At 38.2% G+C, this 26,201-nt stretch overlaps 1 protein-coding gene across 15 annotated transcripts in view; it reads right to left on the bottom strand.

The window, feature by feature from the left end:
• Nucleotides 1–26,201, bottom strand: part of ADAM22 (ADAM metallopeptidase domain 22) — a 224,121-nt gene that overhangs the window by 31,856 nt on the left and 166,064 nt on the right. For all 15 annotated transcript variants that reach the window (XM_044245959.1, XM_044245964.1, XM_044245961.1 and 12 more), the window contains exons 14-23: nt 25,024–25,075; nt 21,084–21,183; nt 18,257–18,328; nt 17,957–18,049; nt 15,084–15,164; nt 12,282–12,332; nt 11,995–12,058; nt 8,574–8,679; nt 6,194–6,313; nt 2,437–2,605 (exon numbers count right to left, since the gene is read on the bottom strand). In XM_044245959.1, coding sequence (XP_044101894.1) covers nt 2,437–2,605; nt 6,194–6,313; nt 8,574–8,679; nt 11,995–12,058; nt 12,282–12,332; nt 15,084–15,164; nt 17,957–18,049; nt 18,257–18,328; nt 21,084–21,183; nt 25,024–25,075 — 908 coding nt within the window. The remainder of the gene's footprint in view (nt 1–2,436; nt 2,606–6,193; nt 6,314–8,573; nt 8,680–11,994; nt 12,059–12,281; nt 12,333–15,083; nt 15,165–17,956; nt 18,050–18,256; nt 18,329–21,083; nt 21,184–25,023; nt 25,076–26,201) is intronic.

Raw genomic sequence — 26,201 nt, 5'->3', positions numbered from 1 at the left:
TCTAGAGATTAGCAGTTAGACCCAAAGGGAGTAATGAATGTTTCAGGGGAAATAAATTTACGGTCTAAAAAGAAATCAATGAAATTGTTTTGAATTTCATTAACTTAAATTTTATAGGAGGGAGAGTTTTAAAACTAAGCAGAAGTACAATCATTTGCCAATTACCCAATAGAAAAGTTTCTTCCAAAGAAACGGTCTTTATACCAATGTTTTATTCATCTTTTAGGAAGCAAAAAAGATAAAGAGCAATCCAACAAAAAAGAGGGAAGGCCTGATTGGCCTAAGAAGAAAGTCTCACAAAGCAATAGCCCCAGCACCTCAACCCAAGCTAGAGATGAATGACTTCCGTGTCATGGAAACACCCAACCCTTCAAACAAAATGTCAGGAAAAATTTTCACATAAAATGGCACCATATTTTTAAAAAATGGTAAGATAATAATCTATCTTCACTTATACGTCCAGGAAAAAAAGATCTTATACCTATATCTTATACTTTAAATGGAGTGGGAAGTAGGGGAGAATTCAGTTAGGTTTAACATCAGAGAAGTTGTTCAGGGGGCAGGGCTGTCACTGGATCACTTTCTATCTTCTGTCTGATCTATGCCATACACCCATGTCTAAATGTAACTATAAAATATGGTTAAGAAAATGTAGATTTCAGATTAGCAAATCTCTGCAGACTGGCAAATATGCAGGAAGAAAAGGTTTAGGTTTAAAGTCAAAAGGCCCGAGTGTGGGTGCCACTTTTACCCTTCCTGTCAATGGATTTTAGCCAGGTCAACTGGCTCCTCCAACTCTCTGTTTCCACATCACACGACAGGGACAGTTACAAGGATGGTGACACGAGTGTCCTGTGTCGCAAGAGGGTCTGAGCAAAAACATTTACCAACACTCATTATGCCCAGGCATTGTTTTAAGTATTAAATATAAGTTACAAGTATTAACTCACTAATTCTTCACAAAAATCCTGTAAAGGAGACAATACTCTTCTTCTTCTCGTTTTACAGGAGAATCAATCAAATCACACATAGGCTAAATAAGTTGCCAAATCTTACTCAGGAAGAAACAGAGATGGGATTCAAACTCAGACCGTCTGATCCCAAGCCCATACTCTTAACCACACAATGTACAGTGCTTAGACATTATCTACTGTATTCTCATTTTAATTTGTGTCATATATAGAGAGTTACTGTGAATTAAAAATACATAGGATGTAATGTCTCTGTATTCTGCATAATTACTGCAAACGATTTGGATGACATTTGCCACCTGAATTACTTGTGTCTATCACTTTTATTCATTCATTAAACAAATATTTTATTAACAAAATTCTACTAACAAAACTTTGGTCTCTGTGTTATATATGGGATTTCTAGATGAAGAAGACATTGTTATCCACAGCATGAATGACCAAGAAGTAATTCGATGGTTTTTGCCTTATCCTCCCAAAAAGCATTTCCCCTTAACGTCTCCTCACTTATTTAAGAAAGAAGACTTAGCAGACCTCTTTACAGCAGCAGAACTACTTACTCTATGCCTTCTCTATTTTCACTTGCCATTAAGAACTCCTATCCTTTGGCAAAGAGTTACAATTGGTAAGAACTCCCTAAGAAAATCCTTGGCATATCCCTGGAGGATCTGCATGGAATGACCAGAACTGAAAGGCTCACAACTTCAAGACAGGGATCCTTTACCTCAAATGGATAATATGACCAGTTCAAGCAAAGTATCAAGGTAGGGTAAAAAACAAACAAACAAACAAACAAAAAACAACACAGTGCATGCCAAAAGAAACAGAGGCAAAAATGACTTTATTAGTATAAGAAGTCTTAACAGAAAATGACCAAACTGTGATCACCATTACAGCATGTTTTATCTAACTTAGAAACTTACATATATAGGACCTGCATTATCAGATATGTGACTGGAAGGGTAGAATTTAGTCCTTTAAGCAATGCCATTCTTTCCATTCATCTGTGATAAACATTTCCCTGACTCGTTCAGTTTTTACTTCTAGGAGCTATCCTCAGCTGATAGGCACCTGGTGTGGCTACAGAAGGTATTTATGATCTGTTCTAATTGCTCAGTATCTGGACAACACCAGTCGTTAAATATTGTGGCCAATGTCCCTTTTTACACCCTTTAAAAAAAAAATCCCATTACAGTTTATTAAAATCTCTCTCCCAGATCATTTGTAGAAAATTGGCATTATATGATAGGAGAATTTGATTAGGAAGATTATGCTTTTTCTTATTCCCAGGCTCGTACAGATTATACAATAGAAACAGTCTAATGACTATGACCAAGTAACTGTTTACATGCCAGCTAGAAACATGGATAAGCACGTTTTCCATTTTTACAAAATAAGCAGGTTAGGGTCATATCTCTTTCTGTGAATACAGGAGTTTCCCCATGGCAAGGTACTGAATACTTACTCCATTTCCTGAACAAACAGTGCCTTCTTTATTGCTTAAGCAAGTACTAAAGTTGAAAGAAGCCACAGGAAGACACCTGTGTTCTAAGCACATCATTTGGGGACCACAAGGTGTCCCATCTTCCACATAGCCAAGATCTACATCTTCTTCGAGCTTCACATGCCCACCACTAAAAACAGAGAACAAAAAGAAAATAGGATTCCATTAATTCACATTCATTTTGAGAATCTGGGGATTTCCTCAAAGGCTCAAAAATTGGCAGCATCAGCTACTTCTGGAAGATAGAATCTGCTTAAAGATTAAAGTGGGTTAAGTGTCGGACTCTTGAGTTCAGCTCAGGTTGTGACCTCAGGGTGGTGAGACTGAGCCTATCTGGGCTAAGTGTGGAGCTTACTTGGTATTCTCTCTCTTCCTCTTCTGCTTCTTCCCCATGCTTGAATGCACATGCTCTTTCTCTCTCTCTCTCACTAAAAAACACCAAGTTAAATTAAACTAAAAAGTGGGCAATAATACTTTTTCTATTTTTCTATTTATTATCTAATAAAAACCAAGAGCATAACCATTTCAACCTCTAAATGGAGAAAGCAATTGAATCTTTTAATCTAATTCTTTTTTTTTTTTTTTTAAGATTTTGTTTATTTATTTGTCAGAGAGAGACAGGGAGAGCGCACAAGCAGGCAGAGTGGCAGGCAGAGGCAGAGGCAGAGAGTGAAGCAGGCTCTCCTGCTGAGCAAGGAGCCACATATGCAGGACTTGATCCCAGGATCAAGTTGGGATCATGACCTGAGCCCAAGGCATCGGCTTAACCGACTGAGCCACCCAGGTGTTCCTTTTTTTTTTTTTTAAGATTTATTTATTTGACAGAGATCACAAGTAGGCAGAGAGGCAGGCAGAGAGAGAGAGGAGGAAGCAGGCTCCCTGCTGAGCAGAGAGCCCCATGCGGGACTCGATCCCAGGACCCTGAGATCATGACCTGAGCCGAAGGCAGCGGCTTAACCCACTGAGCCACCCAGGTGCCCCCAGGTGTTCCTTTTGATCTAATTCTTTCAGAGATATTGCTATATTTTAGGATTTAAGCATTATTATAAAAAAGGCCTGAATTGAAATAGCTTTATCATTTTGCCTTGGCTATCGCATACAAGTCAAGTAAGCCATTATTACTAGTATTTGGTTTGAGAAGTAGGTAGGTTTCAAGATTTCAAACATGTTTCGAAGAAGGGTGAGAATTGGTTTGTGTTTACATTTCCCCAAAAGATTGCTAATTTGAAAATTATATTTGAGACTAGTTATATGATTAACTTCACTATTCAATCCAGCAAGCCTAACTACTATATAGGAATAAATAAAACAGAACACAGCTAAAATGTAAAACCGTAATTTAGTCAATGATGCCATATCAATGGCATTCTTTCTCCATTCTTTCTATTTCTTTATTTTTAACAAAATGACACATGCATCTATTTCAAAGAGTCAAACAGATAAATCTTTTTTTTTTAATTCAATAAAGTGGTTTAGTGCCCCCTCCTCCACCATATATCCCTCCCTGTAGGAAACCACTTTCTACTTTTAACTGATTCTTTTGTTATTTATAAATTCTTTAATTAAGAATTTGTGTTACTATTTTTTATTTTTCCATTTCAGATACTACCAACTGACTTCCCTCAATGAAATTTGAAAATTTGTATCTTTCTCCTATCCTCCCATCATAAATTTGGTTTAATCAATACTCAAATCAATAACAAAAATGCACACTATTAGGACTATGTAAATGTTATTCAGTTCTGTGATACAGCATGCCATAATTAAACCTTTTCTTTTCCTGTACAACTTTTCATGTTCCCTCAGATTAGCAAGTCTCTTGTTTGTTGTCTTCCTGCCTAGTTTTCTAAGAATTTTTCACTAATGCAAAATTAATCAAACTCAGCTGATCCCCAAATCCCCAAGATGTGTCTGAGCACCAGTTCTTCCTCCTGCAAAAACATCTCCTGGAGTTTCTATCTGGAGTGTACCCTGTTCCTGTCTGACCTGGCTGTCTGCTGTATCTTGTGCGGAACTATAGTGTCTGGGGTTTCCCCACACCATTCACTGGAGGAGTGCCCTGACTCTTCACGGTGGGTATCTTGTTTCCTATGTGCCCAGCCTTTCCCTTTCTTAGCTTACACTTTCATTTGAGTGGAGCACAATTTCTAATAGCTTCCTGAGAAAGGGTATAGGGGAGTACATTTGCAAGGAAATCTGCATATCTAAAAGTGTGTCCATTTTCTCCCTTTACAGTCAATTGATAGTTCACCTGGGTACGGAACTTAGTTCAGAAATCATGTTCTCCATTGTCTGCTGGCTCCCAGGGCTCCTGCTGATAGATCCCAAGCCTGATGCTTTTTCTCCCTCCTCTCTGAAAACATTTAGGGTTCCTTTCTTTGTCTTAAGGTTCTGAAGTTGCATAATGATATGTTTAGATGTGCCTCTGAGTTCACTCATGGAACTTGCACACAGTCAGCCTGGCGACGTGAAAACTCAAGTCCAAGGCTGGGCACATAGGAAACAAGATACCCACCGTGAGATTTGTAGACAATCTCAGTCACTCATTGATGATTTCTTCTCTGCTCTTTTCTCTGTTTATCCTTTGTATTCCAGTTTGGAGAGGTTTTCTCTACATTTCACTCCTTTCCTGCTTTTGCTCTACTTTCTGGGAGATAATTTCAACTACTGGGTTTACTCTCTACCCCCATATTTTTAATTCCAACAGCATTTGTTTCTATGAATGTTCTTCATCTGTTTTAAAAAAAATAGCACTCTATTCTTATCGACAGGTGCCTTTTCTTCTGGTTGTTTTAATCTTTTTGTGTATGTGTATGTATGCAAGTATGTTATGTGTGTTAGAGCCTTTCTTCACATGTCTGACAAAGTGCTCATATTTGATTTGAGAAATGAGGTAAGTGATAGGAAATTTTAGGGCTTTCTGGCTGAACATTGATGAGGCTGGTCCACCCTGACATCAATTTTGCCAGCTGTTCTTCAGTTTGGAAACCTGTTTGATTATCTGTAGAATGTAAAGCTCAAATCTTCCACGGGAGGGTGAGGGATCCCTAGTTTAGGTGAGTCAGGAAGTAATCTGTTGGCAGACTTTCAACTATCTTCTTTATTTTAGCGCTTCTCTGTCCCTGAATCCTTTACTCTGTCTTCCAGAAGTAGCTGATGCTGCCAATTTTTGAGCCTTTGGGGAAATGGCTTTATATACCAGGATAGCTCTCCATATTCCCCATTACTGATTTAGGAATTCAGCTTTCTTAATTTTGACAATCATTTGCCACACATCCATTTGCTCTCCACACTTCCAAATTTTGTTGCTGTTTTCTCCTCTTCCTTTCTCGACTGCCCTGTGAATACATGAATTCTAAAAAAGAACCAGTTAGTGTCATTTTAGTGGGGTTTCAGAAGGGAGTAAAAGAAGAAAACGTATATTTAACCTATTGACTTAACCAGAAGTTCTGACTCGTTTTCCTTAGTAGGAATGAAATGCAAACTAAACCTTACAAGATATTCCTGACCCATTAAACATAACTCTAACAACCACAGTCAACTAATTCTTATCTTCTTTTCAGCCCTTTACTGTCAGGATTTACTTGGGTGTCCCCTACAGACTAGATTCTGTTCCCGCCTGCTAACACACATGGAACTGAAAAAAATAAAGTAACCCTATGCAGGACTCCTCAAAGTAAGTTGACCAATGTTCCCAGAGAATGGGGGAGATGATTACCTGCAGTTTAATGTCTTTCCCTGCTGCACAACCAAAGTAGATGTGATTTCACCATCAAGTTCTCCAAGCCTGGGGATATTACCAATGTTGGTGCATAAAAGGTAACCACAAAGCACATCCCTGTGTTAAAAGATACCAATTATTTACTTTTTTCCCCAAAGAGAGGACAAGCCATGTACTGTTAAAACAATAATCTTATCTCATTTTAGTGCTTGTTTTTTTAGCTTTTCCTTTACTGTCCATTAGTTCAGGTATTTCTCTAAAGGAAATTATCCACCAAAATGACTTATTTTAGATCAGAATCTCCTTCCTAGAACAGACCACTGGATATGCTAAAACTTTTTTTTTTTTAATATTTGACAACTGAATAAATGACCTTTGGATGGGTACTCTTTTGGAAGACAGCTCTTTCTTCAACCTGTTGTCCCAGAATTAAAGAATCTTATATATATAATAGATACTCAGTCACAAAGACTCATGATCCCTTTTTCAATATATTCTACTATTTCCCCAACTACCACATACAATTCAAATTTAACATACAAAATATTTCCAGTGGTATTAAATACTGCACTATATCTAGCATACTTTTAATTACTAATATACATAATAAACAAACATACACTAATAAATATCTCATCAAGAATGATTAGTGGGCTAGCAAGATTATATAAGAAAATATTAAGCTTAAGATAAAGAGAAAAATAGAACTTATATCTATCATCAACATAGAAAAATACATTAATTCATCCTTAAAAAATAATTATTTTTTTTTTTAAGATTTTTTATTTATTTATTTGACAGACAAAGATCACAAGTAGGCAGAGAGGCAGGCAGAAAGAGAGGAGGAAGCAGGCTCTCCGCCAAGCAGAGAGCCCGATGCGGGGCTCGATCCCGGGACCCTGGGACCATGACCCGAGGCTGAAGGCAGAGGCTTTAACCCACTGAGCCACCCAGGCACCCCTCCTTAAAAAATAATTTTAAAAGGTTATATCATTTTGTTGACTCTATCGCAAACAAAAATGCTTTCTTAACACAGAAGAGATATTCAACATTTTTATAAGTGTCATTTATGTGCATGGAAATTACTAAGTACTTTAGGATATAAAAGGAAAAAAGACACAGTCAAGGCAATAGACTCAGATGAGAAAGAAACCGCACACATGAACAACTATAAAAAGGGGCAGGGAGGGAACAAGGGCCATAATAATAGTACAAAAGACTGTGGGGATTCGGAGAAGAGGAAAATGATTCATTCCTAGAGTAAATCCAGAAACAATTTATACAGTTTGTCCAAGTGGACGGTGACTGGTGATGGAGTGAGGATAGAGGGTGCTTTGGGAGGAATGAGCAGCTCAAGAAGTGGGATGGAGATGGGAGCACACAAGGCATGGGTGAGGAATGACAAGGTTTGCTAGAATTGGGGAGTAAGAAGAAAACAAAAAAATGAAGGTTGAGGACAAACTGAGGAGGATGTAAAGGGTCAAGCTAAAGTTCCATTTCGTTCATTAAACAAGACAGCAGGACATGCCACAGGGTGCTCAGGGAGAGTCCTGAAATCAGACTGCCACATTCTACTTCGGCTTCCACTGCACCTAGCTAGATGACCTTGGTCAAATGAATGAACTGTGCCTCAGTTTTTCCTCCATAAAATGAGAACTGCCGTAAAGACTAAATAATATAGCTTATGTAAACTGTAAGACGGTGTGTACCCAGTAAATGTTGGGCATTCTTCTTACCATTAGGTACGTGGGACCAGTGAAATTTGAATAAAGAACTAAAAGTCAAAACAATTCAGCAGATGAATATTCTGAGGGCAGCATGCTAGGGACTCCTGGTTTAAGATACTCTTAAGAGGCCTTTGTAACAGCTGAAGAATTAATATAGGTCTTAACTGCAGCAGTGCAATAGGAAAGGAAATGAAGAGATCAATTAAGACAAGTGGCCATGATCTGGTGTCTGGACAATGTGTCAGAGGGACGGTGGAGTCAAGGACCATTGCAAGGCTTCTAAACTGAATGAAAGTGAGAATATAAGGACCTTCGACAAAAACGGTGGCTTAGTAAAGTCAGAGACAGTTAATGGAGTATATAGTCTCCTGGCTTTAATTTCTGTTGCTTTTGAAAGGCAAGCAGGCGCCTTCCAGGTGAGAAAGTCCTGAGGCACCTGCAAGGGTGACCTGGGCCTTGGGTGAGTGGTCAGCATCTGTGTTAAGATTCGGGACTCTTCTGCAAGGTGGAGCTGGAATGCTGGGAAAAGAGGAGCGAAGTAGGCAGCAGAAGGCTCTGTGGGTGCTGAGAACAGCAAGGTCCTGGGGGCTCAGAAAGTAGTATTTGCAATTAAAGAAGGGATAAATTTTGTGCAAACTTCTCGGTCTCACCGTTTGTTGCATTGTATCCACGTGTCTTTGTCTTTCCCACAGTTACCCTTCTCCGTCCCTTCGATATTCAGTTTCTCATAGCAGTATTTGTCCGATGCCATCACCTCTGAAGCAGAACAGTTTTCTATCAGTGAGGGATTTAACATGTGAGCTGCTCAAAAGGTTTGCAGTAAGGGAAAAGGAGCTCTTTACGGACTCTTCTTCCTGACAATGGTGCCAATGCCAAAAACTGTACCCATGGTTCTCAAGAGTTGTCCTTCACCACAAATACCCACGACTCAGCTACATTCCTCATGACTGCTCACTGGAAATCTGGAAAACAGATCTATGTAGATCTGGGATGGGATTGAGGTTTCAAGAACAACACTCCTCAGAATGTGGCCAATAAGGAGGGGAAGATGCTACCAAATTGTTCCCAGAATAAATACTCCACATTTTAATCTCCGTGCCAAATGTAAGGTACAAATTTCTTACTTGGCAACTTCTATTAATCATAATGACAAGTTTATTAAAATAACTACGCACTATAATTAAAGATTCAAGAAACAGGAGTATAATTTCTCATCTTGTTTACTAATTCTCAACAACTATTAAAAAACAATTTAATTTTATTCTGTCTTTAGACAAGCTTGAATTCATGCTAACACCAAGAAAGATAAGTAACATTTTAAGCTACATCAGCAAATTTGTCAGGACTTTGTTTTGACTAAAGCCAAGGCTGGTTGATGGAACTGTCCAGGAGATAGAGCAAAATGACTTCCGCAAATTAATCAAAAGACAACTGTTTGTGTATTTTTTTTTAAATCACGTTAAAAAAATAATTAGGGTTTTTTTTCCTACTTCTTGCTGTAAGCCAAGTGGGGGAAACAAAACTGTATCTCTTTGTTCAAAGTACAAACCTGTATTTCCGTATTTTCCCCCATTCTCCAATTACTCAGAAGAGGACATACACCTGCCCTCTCAGAAAGAATGTAGCCACAATTTGTGACAATTAAAGATTATCTTTATAGCTTACTTCCTAATACAAACTGTCTTCTGAAAGAGTTTAAAGCAGAAATTCCTTCCAAAAAAATATATGGCACAATATTTAAATACACATTTAAACAGAAATATAATTTAAATAATATATTTTAGATATAAATATTATATATTTCCCTCCAAATGTCTGACAAGCTTTCAAAGCAGTAACATGAAAATTTTCTTCTGATGTGCACACCTACCTCAGCAGAAGGTCCCCTGTAATTAGGAAAACCAGCTAGACTTCAAGAGAGAGAGTTGAGGAAGAAAAAGCAACTCTAGATAAGCTGCTAGAGTAGAGGCCAAGGACGCCCTTCCTAGGGTCCACGCCCATCCCATATGGTTGTACAGATTTAGCTTAAGGACGTTCAGCTAAGAGAAGTTTAAGTGGATCTGAAATCCGGGTTTGCTCTATTCTCCAGGCTGCGCATGCTTCATTTGCTGGGCAGCAAAGGCACTTTCTTTCTTGTCCAAAGGTACAACTGGTGAGTCCCCAATGTTGGGTTCCCCAATAATGGGTCCATGGTCAAAGGAGTGAGACTGATACAAAGCGAAGGTCAAGCAAAGCTTTACTTTGCACCAAGCATCAAGAATCAAACCAACAGGTCGGGCTGCCCCTTACAGAGAGGGCAACCCCTCCCTGCCTCACAGACTAACTTTTATAGAGCAAAGACCATGTGGTTGAGCCTGGCCACACACAGGTGGCCAATGAGATTGCAACACACAGAGAAAGCTGCACAGTCATGTTAGGTCACACACGGGTGGCCAATTGAACTATAATTCACCCCAGAGTAGCTATTTGAACTAGCCTATCACCTTGGTCAGAATTGGTGCCCAAAAGGTGGCCAAAAGGCGGGGCTCACACTCCTTGGTAGCTAGGGAGACAGTACGCCTGCCCCACTGATTGGATGTTCCCACCTGCCCCACTCATCCCCGAGTCTGGGCTCTGTTATCTCTACCTGACCCACCCTTGTATTTGGGCTTTGTTATCTGGAACTGGTTTCCTGGACTTGCTTTTAAGTAAGTTCCCCTGGGGCAGGGTCAATTTAAGTTTTACTGCATAAACAACAAAATGGCTGTTCAACCGAGGTGGGGCCGCTCTGGCTAAATAGGCCCTTACACAACCAACTAGCCAAGTGTCTTCACAAAGAAGGTGCTTTTCTCTAACTCCACAAAAGTGCTCCTACTCCGTTTGTTTCCCAGAATCGATAGTCTCTCATGGTTTGTCTCCCTCTCTGATTTCTCCCCACTTCAGTTTTCCCTCCCTTCCCCGTATGGTCCTCCAGGCTATTTCTTAAGTTCCACTTAGGAGTGAAATCATATGATAATTGTTTTTCTTTGCTTGACTTATTTCACTTAGCATAATACCTTCCAGTTCCATCCATGTGGATGCAAATCGTGGGTATTCATCCTTTCTGATGGCTAAGTTATAGTCCATTGTACATATGGACCACATCTTGATCCATCTTTCTGTTGATGGACAGCTCGGGTCCTTCCACAGTTTGGCTGTGGACATTACTGTTATGAACACTGGGATGCATGTGCCCCTTGTTTTCACTACATCAGTATCTTTGGGGTAAATACCCAGTAGTGCAATTGCTGGGTTGCAGGGCAGCTCTACTTTTTTCTTTTTTTTAAAGATTTTATTTATTTATTTGACAGAGAGAGACCACAAGTAAGCAGAGAGGCAGGCAGAGAGAGAGAGAAGGAAGCAGGCTCCCCACTGAGCAGAGAACCATTGTGGGGCTCTATCCCAGGAGCCTGAGATCATGACCTGAGCCGAAGGCAGAGGCTTTAACCCACTAAGCCACCCAGGGCAGCTCTACTTTTAACATCTTGCGGAACCTCCATAATGTTTTCCAGGATGGAGGGACGGGAGAGCCGGGTCATGGGGACTGAGGAAGGCACGTGTCATAATGAGCACTGGCTGTTATAGGCAACCCATAAATCATTGATCACTACATCGAAAATTAATAATGTATTATACAGTAGCTAACTGAACATAATAATAAAAGAAACTACATATCAAAAATATATTTCTTTTAAAAGTGCCCCTACTGGGCACCTGAGTGGCTCAGTGGGTTGGGCTGCTGCCTTCGGCTCAGGTCATGATCTCAGAGTCCTGGGATCAAGTCCTACATCGGGCTCTCTGCTCAGCAGGGAGCCCGCTTCCTTCTCTCTCTCTGCCTGCCTCTCTGCCTACTTGCGATCTCTCTCTGTCAAATAAATAAATAAATAAAATCTTTTAAAAAAATAAAAATAAAAATAAAAGTGCCTCTACTAAGACTTCAGTGTCTTTGAGAATCCCCCCAATCATAAAGTGGTTGAAAATTTTCTTCCATCTCAGATGTCCTTTGACCTGATATCATACTTTGAAAAGGATCAAGCCACGCTATTTACTTACTTTGCCCCCAGACGTATTTGCATTGCCTATCCCTGGTTTTACATCTTCCTCCAAAGCAAATCCCCTAAAATGGAAAAGCAAACCTATTAACGATGCAATGTCTGCTTTGCTGGATCACTGAAAAAAAGAAAATATGACTGGGAGAACTAGTAGATGAGCATTATAAACCTTTTATCTTCAGAACTGATAACAAAACATTTAAACTGGTTTTCCTATTTTGGTAAGATTTCAGTATTTCTTTCATGCTGACACACATGAAAGGTTTAGGTAAAGATGAAGTAACCTACCTGAATTCCATCACATGAATATCCATCCATTTTATGAATATTTGGGGCACACTAGGAAATGAAAACAGAACGATGAACCAAATGCACAGCAAAATATCCAGCTGAGCTAATCCCTGTAACGTTTTCTTTCTCTTTTTTTTTTTTTTTAAATAAAAGTCTGATAGTATGGCTAAGTCTCTTAAAACATCTGAAAATAAAAACAAAAGAGATCAAGAGGAAACAAAAGGAAATACAACAATTAGTGCACTTTCCCCTAAAAATATGGATCTATCAGAGGCAAAAAATTGATCACCCATTACCAAATAAAAAGAACGGACAGCAATGACTCAGCCAACCCTAACATTTCAGAGCATCTTGCTTTATAAAGATACACTGTTTTTCGGAGCAAGAAAAACAAGAGCACAAAACAAAAGCAAGGAGGATGCCAACATAACTGGATAAATAACCAGCCTCCTCTTTTTTACCATGAGAAGCACCACGGCCCTTACTCTTAAAATGCCTTCTGAGCAGAAGTCCACCTTGGGCACATTAGGAAAAAAAAACATGCTTTATATCCCTGCTTTTCCCTTGTAGCAACTGCAGAAAAGTGCAAAGCATTCTTAATAAACAGTATTTCAAAATTTATTATACACTGTTTTATTTTTATAATAATTATATACTCACTTGAGAAAAGTTAGGAAATGTAAAAAAAAGAAAGAAAGAAAGAAAGACAAAGTTTCTCATGTTCCTACCACCCAAGACAATAATTTTTTATATTTTGGTATATTTTTTTCTCCACCTTTTTCTATAAAATTTGATTTTTAAAGTATGGGTATATGATCAAGTTACAGACAACATTTTATATCCTGCTTCTTCCCTTTACTTTTTCATCACATGAATTTTTCAGGTCGTAACAGGCTTGTCTGGAGGTATCATCCTTAATAGCTATAATATCCTGCACTGAGCTAACAAACCATGTAACCAATGTACTACAATACTCACTTCCAACTATCTCCAGTTTATGCTGTTATAACTAATTCAACAAGAGCATCTTTGTACATCATCTCTGGATTTTGGAATCTGTTTTAAAACTCCTGCTTATGGTATAATCACATTCCAAAGAAGTCGCTCTAATATACTTTCCTTCCAGAAACACAAGGTAATCATTCAACATATCCTCATCATCACTAAGTGTTAGCTCAGAAAAACAATGCTAATTAGACGGTAAGAAAAGAAAATACTTTCACATGAAAGATCTCTAGTCTCTTAGGGTGACTACCTTTAAAGCAAAACATTCTTATGATTAATGCAGGTATACCACTACTGACTCCCTCTTCTCTAGAAGAAAAACATGTAGGCTGTACTTGCTTTGCATAGTTCCAATACACACGAATGCCATGGTTTTGTGAAATGACATCAGTACCCCAACAACACAGTTGCAATTTCAGTTACCACAGTGTATTAACTGTGAGTAATGGCACACAGCACAGTTTGCTACTAGCCCTTCAGTCCATGATCACTAGGTATCTAACTGTTACTAATCATGGTCAGTGACTCATCTTGTCACTTCTTGCAAAGTCTGCCAGTGACTGATCACTATCCATGTTCATTGAGTCCATGCACCAACAAGAAAGGTGTAGGTGTGTTGCCTCTCTCTGTCTCTGGGTAATAGCACGTGACATTTTATAAAACTGGATAATCATAAGAGGGAATTGGCCAGCAAAGATAAAAATGCAGGAAAGGAAAGAAATGAAAAATGATGACCTTAGAAGTAAAATTCAAATCAAATGTAAACTGAGTCACAGCAAAAAAAATCACTGACTGGGCATGTTGATACTGCTATTTGGCAAAAACAAAAAACAAAAAACACCTCAGATTCACACCGTCACATCTCTTGGAGATATTTCATGACATTGAAAATGCAAAGGATAAAATGTTGAAAGCTGATCCAAACTTAGAAGGGAGTCAATTCAATACGGCATAGAGAAGATGCTTACTATGGGTCCTGAGGTTTGTGGCCAGAAGGCATGTACAGCCCAAACTACTCCTGATGAGGATTTTACAAAGAAAAAAAACTTGTAATTCTCAATGTTTCTGTTTTGTATGCGAAATAAATCTGTTCATTTTTTTCATTTCCCTATTCGCTTAAAACCAAGAGCCGGAGAGGTTTTAATAGGCTGACAACATTTTTTAAAGCGCACAGAACAATTACAATTTTTCGCATTGATTATCAAGAAGTCCTTACATGATTTCAGCTTGCACAGTCATTGTTACGGCCTTGCACTACCCTGCAGACTGAGGACTGCCTGTGTATATAATGACCATGTGAAACCTATGAGCCCTCACCAAAGTTTATCAGCTTCCCCATCTTCTCCATTCCCAATCATATGACATTAAACTCAAGAGCAGTTATTAATGGGTGAGGTCATGCAGTGTTCTCAGAAAAAAAGTGTCAAAACAGAAGAACAGACTCCAACTCAGAACTCAGGGCTCTGTGGGTCTCTCTGCTTTGACTGGCTCCTGTTTCCACCAATTGGAGAGAAAATAGGACAAAAAGCAACGCCTCCCACTCTCTACTCAAAACAAAATGGTTAAGGCACGCAAGCAGTCTGCGGTTACTTGAACACTGAGACAAATGACGCTGCACTTCTGCTCAAACTTTGATTACTAAAACTGAAATCCCTGAGAATAAAGAGAGAATGAGAACTGATGTGAAAAAGACATGACATCGTGTCCCTTTACATTTTGCCTGGGGGCGCCAGTGCAATATAGCTACCCCTGCTCTTTCCCGTCAGGTTTAGAGTAACGATTCTGTAAAATTACCTGGCTTGAATTTCCTGAGCACGTTTCACGAATATCGCAGTCGTTTACTGCTTCTCGGCACACGGTCCCCATGGGCTGAAACTAAAATGAACAAAAATCGATGTGCAAAATTGCCAAAGAAATCTCTTGTGGTATCATCCCAAAAAAACCCAAAATGACTATTTTTGGATAGGAATATTGCAAGTAATTTTAAGATGGTAGTCTCTGAAAACCACATGACTGAAGGAAATGTTCATTTAATCGTGTATGAAATCATCTGCGTAGTCATCACACATAAGTCTTGAGATGTCTGCTAAAATAGGATCGGTCTGGAAGATCCATCTCCCCAGAAGGACAAGTCTTTCCAAGTTCTAGTAATTCTTCCTCCCAAAAAAGGTTTTGGATTTTCACTTTATTCTTCATTCTTACTGGCACATTCATCCCTTTACTCTCTTTTATCTCAACTGCCAAGAGTCTGAACGTTACATTCTAGGCTGAATTGCAAAAGTTAGATTTTCTGGCAAAGCGATTTCCTCCCATATTGTCCTTTATCTCCTGCTTCATTTTTATACAGATCTAAGGCATGGTCTTTTATTCTCGTCTAATGTTTCTATTATTTGTACCTGCACATGGGAGGGTTTTTTTCTCCTTTCTTTTTTCTCTTGCCTAATTTCAACCACCTCAAATATTCCTTGTAAGTGTAGAAGTTATAAATAAAATTTTTAAAAGATTTTATCTATTTATTTATCACAAGTAGACAGAGAGGCAGGCAGAGAGAGAAGGAGAAGCAGGCTCCCCACTGAGCAGGGAACCCAATGCGGGGCTTGATCCCAGAACCCTGAGACCATGACCTGAGCTGAAGGCAGAGGCTTAACCCACTGAGCCACCCAGGCGTGCCTCTCAGCGTATTCTTCTATTCCCCCTCCTTCATTTCACTATTCTGCCTCTGGTTCCTCCGGGAGTTTAGGATGGGGGCAAAAACAGGGGGTATAGGATAGAGAAAGTGGTAAAAACCTCTTACTTGACTGGAATTGCTGCAGCTAACTTTGTTTGATAATTAAAATCATGACATTTTCTTGTCATTCTATTTTCGTGTACTTGTTCCCTGAAATGTTCATACCACAAAAAGCCTAATTCTATCCATCAAAATAAAAGTGGCATTTTACAAGCAGGCAGACCTACAACATCAAAGATTAAAAATAAATGACTGGAGACCCTTCTGATACAGGTGGAGAGGCTGAGAGACTAAACAGATGATGCAAATAAAGTCTTAAAATGTCTGTTGTGTATTCGATTTAATCCTCCATTTAAATTTTTTTTAAAAAGCTTTCATTTATTTATTTGACAGAGAGACAAAGATTTTATCTATTTGACAGACAGAGATCACAAGTAGGCAGAGAGGCAGGCAGAGAGAGAAGAGGAAGCAGGTTCCCTGCTGAGCAGGGGGCCCAATGCGAGGCTCCATCCCAGGACCCTGAGATCATGACCTGAGCTGAAGGCAGAGGCTTAACCTGCTGAGCCACCCAGGTGCACCTAATCCTTCCTTTTCAGAGAGTACTTTCAGAGCTCTCGCCAGTGCCTTGCTTGTCTTAAAAAACTGCCAGAGACACAGCAGTAAAGTAGAAACAACAGAGACTGCTGCCAGATCTGGGATGACATGTCACATCTATTCCTTAATAGCTGAACGAGCATATACAGGTTATACCACTTCCATGAGACCGGGATTGCTCAGTTGGAAAAAAGGGTAATGACGCCTCTCCCAAACGTGTGGCGTCATCATCCATGACAGTCGTCTCAATCAGCAGGGATTTTGCTCCTGAGGGGACACTGGGCAATGTCTGTAAATATTTTTAATTGTCACAACTGGGAGAGGTGGTGCTTGTATCTAGTGGGTAGAAGTCAGGGATTTTCTAAATAACTTAACAATACACAAGACATACCCTCAAAATGAAACAAGCATCCAGCCAAAAATGTCAACACTGCCAGGACTGAGAAAAACAGATACATGATGAGATAAATCAGAAGTGCTCAGCACAATCTCTGGCACTCAGTAGACATGGACTATGATAGATTCATATCCTACTCTCCCTTAACTCATTAGACTAAAGATAGTCAATCAGCAAATAATCAATAAGAGAGTTTTGTGCATATTTATTTATTTATTCAACAAATATTTACTAAGAACTTGTCCCAATTACTGGGTAAGTCACAGGCACTGACTCCCTGAAGTATACATACGGAGATGGATTCTACACTTCACAACAGCTAATGTAGAACCTTGTGCCAGATTTTATACGAGAAGAGAAAAAGAAATTGATTTATTTGAAAAAGGTAAGCCTCAAATAACTTTTAGTCATGATGTTAAGTCTTAAATATGTGGGGACAGGTATGGGATGTTATTGGGAGGATTGAAAACCATGTGCCTAAAGATGCATTCTAAACCCTCATGCATGGTAATACCTGTAACATGTTATCAAGTCTAAAAGTATAGCTTCTACTCCTTCAACAACTAATGCAAGAAAATACACGAAGAAGAGCAGCAAGAAAGGAAGAATCTGTTGAATATCCACTTGACTTTAAAAGAAATGTGCATGCTCCTCAGGTAAGCGGTAATGAGAAGACGAGCTGGGGAAATTAACCAAGTTCAGGACCCAGCTCTCTGACTTACTTGGGACAAGACCCTGGGCAACCATTTAACCCAGTGCTCGCCTTAGTGTTCTCAACTGTCACGGATAAAAAAAAGTAACAGACTTCACAAGATTTTGTGAGCATCATGTGAAGCACCTGGCAACTCAGTCACTTAATATGTTACACACTACTAGTATTATTACAGCATATTTGCCTAACCTTACTGAGTTCATCAAATCCGTAGTCATTACTCAACATTTATTTACCTTGCACTTTTTACAACAAAGACCATCACTGCATTGAGAGTCCTGAGTCAAGGTGCATTTCTTACAACACTCTGCTCCTTCAAGGACACACTCCTAAGGAATAGAAATATTTTCAAAACATCAGAAAATGGTGTCATTTTCTAAAACTACTAGGATATATCTTTTAAATAAATGTATAACCCCCCAATAATAATCTGTATGTTTCAATGAGTGGACCTGGAATGACCTTGAATAACCTAAAACCAAAACAAAACAAAACAAAAAAACAAAACACAAACATCAAAACACCCAGAGACTTACTGCTGGGGTCCCACAGTCACACTCCTCTCCGGTTTCAATGAAGCCATTGCCACACTCAGGAGGATCGAGAAGCTGTGAGATGAAACCAAAAAGGGAACTAAAATATGTATAAATCAAGATCAAAGACCATATGAAAAACCATGAACACCAAAACTATATATCTGATATACCTGTCAGTCATTTCCAAGTATATTTTTCTTTTTCTAAACTTAAAGGTGTAACTTTAGAACTTCAGAACTGGGAACTTGAGAACAAAAGTGTGTACTTTTCTTTCCATTTCAGATTTAACTATATTTACATATGTAATATGCATATGGATTCCAGTAAATGCCTTAAATAAAAGATGATCTGGCCATTGACTGAACCCAAGCCAAACTGACTCGAAATTTCATTTCAAGCAGGAAGCAAGGGATTTGGAGACAAAAAGTTTGGGTTCAAATCTTGGCTCAGGTACTGAGCTTGGGCAAAAGGCTTGTCATCTCAGAGCCTAAGAGCTTTAATATTTAAAGCAAAAATAATAATAATATTAGCTGCCCATCTACATCACAAACTGCTGTGAGGCTCAAGTTCAGTCATCTGTGAAAGCTCTTTAGCAACTATATATCCTTGTGAGATAGCAAGCTATTTCATAGACTATTAGGAAAACACAAAAATTAATAAATCCACTGATTTCTTTAACATAAAATATAGCTTCTCCAATTAACACAGTTTTGCGGAACACAGTAATAATAACTGGCCCCAGAGATGGAAACAACTTTAAGCCTGTACAAGAATACATTTTAAGACTATTTTTTAAAAATTTTATTTATTTATTTTGACACAGAGAGATCACAAGTAGGCAGAGAGGCAGGCAGAGAGAGAAGGGGAAGCAGGCTCCTGCTGAGCAGAGAGCCTGATGAGGGGCTCAATCCCAGGACCCTGAGATCATGACCTGAGCCAAAGGCTGAGGCTTAACTGACTGAACCACCCAGGCACTCCAAGACTATTTTATTTATCTCTCCATCATTTCCATTATCTTTTTTTTTTAATTTATTTTATTTTATTTTATTTTTTTTATTTGAGAGAGAGAGCACGAGAGGCGGGAAGGTCAGAGGGAGAAGCAGACTCCCCATGGAGCTGGGAGCCCGATGCGGGACTCGATCCCGGGACTCCGGGACCGTGACCTGAGCCGAAGGCAGTTGCTCAACCAACTGAGCCACCCAGGCGCCCCCATTTCCATTATCTTTTGAGCATAACTTATCTTATGGTGATAGGTAAAATTAGTAAGTAGCTGCTATATCCCAGTTATATAATATCCATTCAGAAGTTCATCAAAGTTTACATAAGATAGAATGGAATGGAACACACATCTATCAACAGACACACATCCCGAAACACACTTTCTTAACTAACTAGAAGGGGGACATAACAATTAAAAAAAAAAAAAAAAAAAAAAAAAAGCAGCAGCAATGACAACAACAAAATCCCCACCTGATTTCAAATATTCTCTCCTCTCCTACAAAATAATCAATACACCTCTAGATTCTGTTTTCAGCTGAAAGGGATCATAATTAATGAGACAGCCTTGAAAGCAAAAACTAAAACTCATCCAGGTAAAAAATCCACTTATTCTTTTACTCGGAGCCCAGAATAAGCTGTTATTTTCATAAAGAGACTTCAGCTGTTTTTCATTTATAGCATCAAGGAGTTAGTTCAAATGTCCCTTCTGAAACTTCTGCAAAGAGTCTTCAAAATTGTCACTTTGCTCTTCAAAGCAATGTGATACACTTCCTAAATTCTACTGGAATAGACAGAGAATGAGACTAGGTAAATGAGGATAAAGGCAATGCCACACACCACTGTGGTGCCCAGAAGCACAGAACAGTTCACATAATAAACAAGAACAAAGCATTCTGCCTTAACATGCAGGCTTTCAAATGCGCGAGGAAGACCTGCTTTCAAGTCAGTAACCAGAGTTTGCTCTGCAAATTGGAAAGTCCTATGACAAAGTCTAAGCACATGAAGAGTTTTTTCCTTTTCTGCTTTAAGCAGCCTTGGGTTTCATACTGAGAAGTAATACTAATTTTAATCATATTGCTTATCCTAAAAGGCAGTGGTGGGGAGTAATGAGGGGGAGAAATGCCCCCTTTCTATCAGTATGAGTTGTGGTTACATATACAAACAAACAAAAAACGAACCAAGAGAATGAAAGAGAAAGGCAAGTGAAACCATCTTTGCAAGCTAATCATTTTTTGGAAAACACAGTATTATTTCTACCTGCTTTCTATTCCCATCACAATAGCTCAAAATGCTGGGGTGCCTGGGTGGCTCAGGCGCTTGAGCATCCGACTCTTGACTTCAGCTCAGGTCAGGATCCTGGGATACTGGGATGGAGCCCGGTGCCAAGCTCCGTACTCAGCAAGGAGTCAGCTTGAGATTCTCTCCCCTTCTCCTGGTGCCCTTTCCCCAACTTGCTTTAAAGCTGCCTTTATTATTATTTTTTAAGATTTTATTTATTTATTTGACAGAGAAAGGGACAGCGAGAGAGGGTACAAAAGAAGGGGGAGTGGGAGAGGGAAAACCAGGCTTCCTGCTGAGCAGGGAGCCTGATGCAGGGCTGGACCCCAGGACCCTGGGATCATGACCTGAGCTGAAGGCAGACGCTCAATGACTGAGCCACCCAGGCGCCCCTAAAGCTGACTCACAATGCAGATATTTTGCATAACTAGCATATGGACATATAAGCCAAGCTGGAAAGTTTTCTTTTTGTAAGAGCCAATGGCTAGAAATTTACATTTATAATACCTCAGAAAGATTAATAACTAATAACTCTGATCACACTTAGTACCTTAGAAGGTTTGTTGAAAAGGCAGGCACCACCTCCACTATTCAGAAAGTCATGATACTCTTCAATATTACACTGGGTGAACTTTTTAGGAAGATAATACCTGTAAGAAAAGCATTAACTGGGTGTAACTTAAGTCTCCCTTATCTGTATGCTAGTCTTGAACATTGTTAAAATTGTAACATTATTCTTAAAAGTGATAGAATAAATTCCACTATGTCAGCATTTGTTTTAAATCCATAAGACTTTGATTCTACAAGTGTATTTCTAAATTCTTCACTTGGTGACTAATAGTAGCAATGGGCTATTCATTATTAGCATATACGTTCAAAAGAAACACACACATACCTGTATTTTTAATCAAAGAGCATAGGAATAATGAGTCTTTCTTAAATATGAAAACTGGATTCCAAACTGCAGGACATTTTATAAAATAACTGATTTATAATCTATGAATGTGTCAAAGTCATGAAAGTCAAAGAAAAACTGAGGAACTGTTTCAGACTGAAGGAAGGTAAAAGACATAAAAATTAAATGTGATGCTTGATTCTGAAGCATCTGTTAATGGCATTTCTGAAATACAGAGCTAATCTTGAGTGAGAGCTAAGAAGTAGATCATTCTATTGGTTGCATTGTGGTTTTGTAGGAGGATGCACTTGTTTGTAGGCAATGCACATTGAGGGGTTTGGGATAGGGTACCAAGCTAGCAACTGATGATTCAGAGGATGAAAAGGTTCTCTGTTACTATTCCTGCAACTTTTCTTAAGTTTAAGATTATGTTAAAAAAAAAATAAAGTATAACAAAAACAAAGAAAAAGTAATAAAGGAGCAGAAGAAAAACAGTTTGGCAATATGTATTAAGAACCTTCAAAATGGGAAATATCCTTGAATCTAGTAGAATCTAGTAATTCTACTTCAAGAATTTTTTCTTGAGGAAATGACTACCTATATATACAAAGTAACTTACAGTAGCACGATTTGTAATAGCAAATGCTATGAAAATCATGTAAATGTTTAGAAGAAAACTGTTAACTGTGATTATTAATAAAACAGAATAACAGGGAATTATTAATAATCATAGTATTGAAAAATACTCAGAAATGCTGACTATATCATGCTCACTAAAAAATAAATAATGATATGTACAAGATCCAAAGTTTATAAAAGAATAATAAAAATGGAAAAAAATACTGATTAGTAGTACTTTAAAAAGGAAAATTTTAAGGACAAAAATTTAATTTTCTGTGTTTTTCAAAAATTGTTTTACATTGAGCTTTTATAAAAGATGGTAACGAGGAGTTTTTATAAAGTCTCTCCCACCAACCTTTATGTACTATGTGCACTTATATCCCTACTTCTTTCTAGCACAGGGGCTAATGCTTTGTGAATCAATGAACGGAATTGACAGTGATTATTCACCCTAAACTAATTTCTCAAGTGTTTCATGCCAAATAAAGGTATTCTCGGCTTACATTAATCTGACTTATTTCACTTCCTTCATTTCATCTGCCTTCTTTCTTTCTATATGTCAACAATAGGAATTTGTGGATTGCTCTTGCTTTCACTGTGTCACACACACTTCTTTATGGTGACCTGTACCAAATAAGATGACTAAGTGCCACAGCTCTTTGAACACCTGAAAGCAGAAATCTCCCTAGGCTCTTCAAGAAAACTTCTTTTTTGCAGGATAATGTATCTATTATATTCAATGCTTTCTCAAAATTTTAATTTTTATACCTTTAAGTAGGGCTGGTATTAATTTCAATGTGCTTTTCTACGTGCTTTCCAACATGTAGCAGTACGCAGAGACTTCACAAAGTAGAAATGAGAGGGTAAGTGCCCCCAGGAAAATCACGTCGATAATTAGTACTGTTACATGGTGTGTGACATAGCTCAAATGACATACAGCATCACGCCAGGCAATGTTTTCTTTAAAAAGCTTTTCTCTTGCACACACCTATTTGATGTAAGAGCAGTTCCAATGCAAGACCTATGCACGTTTCTGATTTTGCTACACATTACACTTAGTCTAGGTAGATGGCCTGTAAAATTTTGTTTTTAATAATTAAGCAGAATAATCAAACATAACATACTACGTAACTTTCAAAAGACAAGAACCACTAGCTTGGAATTTAGTAAGTATTAGAAAATTACAACTATGGAAAAAGACGTTTACTGTTCCCTTTTATTACTAAACATAAAGTCCAAAGATATTTTGAAAAATATTTTAATACATGTTTCCAGATACATTCTCTCTATCATTTATCTTCCTTATCATGTATTTCTTAGAGGAGTTCAAAATGCAAATATCAATAAATATTTATTGAAAATCAAGTGTGTCAAGGGATAATGGTGTGAGGTCAAACAGAAGTATGTACTAGTGTAAGATGTAATCGTCAAAAATTTACAACTAATTGGTGAGGCAAAGCACAAGGACTATATGGAATTAAATGACAATGTAGATGTTAAAATTATAACAAATCTCAAATGGCTAGAAATGTGGTTGGAGAGAAATGAGAATTCCAAATGAAAAGAATGTATCAAAGGAATCAAAGGAGGTTGGAAATTAATGTACATTCATGGTGAGCAAATTTTTAAGAAGCTTAAAATCCATGTAGGATTATGGCTAGAAAATCAAAAAACCTGGAAACCCCTGTCTTACTACCATAATAAGCAAACCAACCATGCACAGCAGTGGAAAATGAAGTTATAAATGAGCCTGAAGAAAGATTATGCATATCCAAGTACTGAAGGAAGAACTCCAAACCTAATTCTTCAGATAACAGAGACTCAATAAAAGTTCAGAGCAGGAAAATGGTATGATTCATGTGCATGAAGAGGAGAATGGAGGAATTTTTGCCGTATACATTCAAAGACCAGAGCTGTGTATTAAGAGCATGGATAAATCTTACAAACATAAAGATCAAAAAAAGCAAATCACAGAAGACTACATATGGTATAACTCACACAAACTAAAAACATGCAAAGCAATGCTATGTATTACTTCAACATACACATATGAACAATTTAAAAGGGACTTGTGACTAATTTGAACCAAGTTCAAGACACAGTGACTTTGGCTGGGGTTGGGGAGCAATAAGAGAGAACACAAGGGGGATTTAACTATGTAAGTGGTATTTTTTTTTAGGCCGAGTGATGGTATATACAAGGTTTCACTCTTCTACTCTTTATGTCTTTTCAATGATGATGGAAATGAAGTCCAGGAGAGAGAGAGGGAAGCTGAAAGTTGTTTGGATGTCTGGAATGTCATTAACACAATAAAAGCTCAAGATAATACAAGTTGAGGGTAAGGAGTAGTGATGAGTGTGGCATGAAAGGAATGGTTGTACAATTTACTAAGAAAAAATAAATACAAGATTGGACCCTGATAGTGTGTGAAGGGTACAGAAATGAAAACCTCTTTGGGAGCAGAGAGGAAATAGATCTCTTCCCCACTCCTTGCTGAGTAACATACTACTGGTAGCTTGAAATCAGCACCCTGTAGGAGTATTTACATCACAAAAATCAGAGCAAGCTAAAAATCCAGGCTCTTTTCTTGTTTTTGATTTTGAGAATCAGTTTACCAGCACACTATTGTTTACAACCTATTTAACTGGAATTGAAGAGACAAAAGAAAAGACAATTAGTAGGTAAGCCATGAAGAAAAAGCTGTCCCTCTCCTCTTACTTTTTTAGCCTAGATGAAAGGCTAACAAAGTCTTTGGTCTTCTATTTTAACTGATAACAATTGTTTTCATAAATAAGAGATGATTTTGTGAAAATATTTTATAATACAGAGCCACTGAGGAAATCTATGGCCCATTTTCTTTTTAATTGTCAGTGGTGAGGTTCCATGCACTAAGTTGTTGGTGTCTTGTTCCGAAGGAGACAGCAGCACAGCAGGGAAAGGGAAAGGGAATTATCTGCAAGTAGAAGTGGCTCACCCAGTGTCTCCCATTATGCATCCGGACCAAGTATCCTCACATTTACACTCACCTAAGGGAAAACGAATACACATGCCTTTTTACAAAGTGAAAACAGACGCATTAGAGTGGTCTATTTTGAAAAGTATATCTTCACTTTATTCCTTAAATACCTTTTAAAAAGTAATACCTGCTTTCTAATTTTCCTTATACTTAAAGTTTTGCATGCAATGCATAATAACAAAAAATCGACTTTGACTACATCAAGATTATGTAATTTTTACTAAAATAAAATCTTTTTTTTTTTTAAGATTTTTTAATTTATTTATTTGACAGACAGAGATTACAAGTAGGCAGAGAGACAGGCAGAGAGAGAGAGAGAGAGAGGGGAAAGCAGGCTCTCTGCTCAGCAGAGAGCCCGATGCGGGACTCGATCCCAGGACCCTGGGATCATGACCTGAGCCGAAGGCAGCGGCTTAACCCACTGAGCCACCCAGGCGCCCCTAAAATAAAATCTTGATATTTAAACAAGTGGCCTTATTTCTAAAGCATTCACTGAAATGCTTTAAAATGGCTTAACAACCCAATACCAATGAAACAGCATCATTATAGGATTCTGGTTTCACAGTCCCTTATGGGAATTCTTGGGATTTCTTGTCCAGTTTTAAAACCTCTGCACCAAAGCTGCTGGTAGAAGGCAGTACAATGTATTGTTTAAGCAGAAAGGCTTAAAATACCTGGGCTCAAAACGTGGACTTGCCACTTACTTATATGAGTAATCTTGGAGACATTACCCTTTTAACATCCAGTCACTTTATTCTGTAAAATGGGGCTAATGATGGTTATCTTGAGGATTAAATGAGTATCTAGATGTAGATAATACTAGCATTTGATTATCTGTCTTATAAGGCTTCAGAAATGGTAAAAGTTATTAGTCAAATAAACAATATTTATATTTGTTATTAAAATATTAAGATAAACAGGATTCCTATCAACTTTACTCCAAATACATGATGTTTGACTATTACTGGTGAATTAACATTACCTACTTGGGAAAATATATTCTTGCGAGATGCTAATCCTAGCATAGTTTATCAGGTCCATATTTTACTGAGCCCGTTAGCAGCCAAGTTCTCCTCTGTGGCCATAGTAAGAGAGTTTTAAACAAACCATAATAAAACGGTATGCCTTGAACCTAC

The sequence above is a fragment of the Neovison vison genome, chromosome 4 (assembly GCF_020171115.1).
Source record: "Neovison vison isolate M4711 chromosome 4, ASM_NN_V1, whole genome shotgun sequence".
NCBI classification, from domain to species: domain Eukaryota; kingdom Metazoa; phylum Chordata; class Mammalia; order Carnivora; family Mustelidae; genus Neogale; species Neogale vison.
The sequence above is the reverse complement of the archived record's forward strand: the minus strand, read 5'-3'. Positions and strand labels throughout refer to the sequence as shown.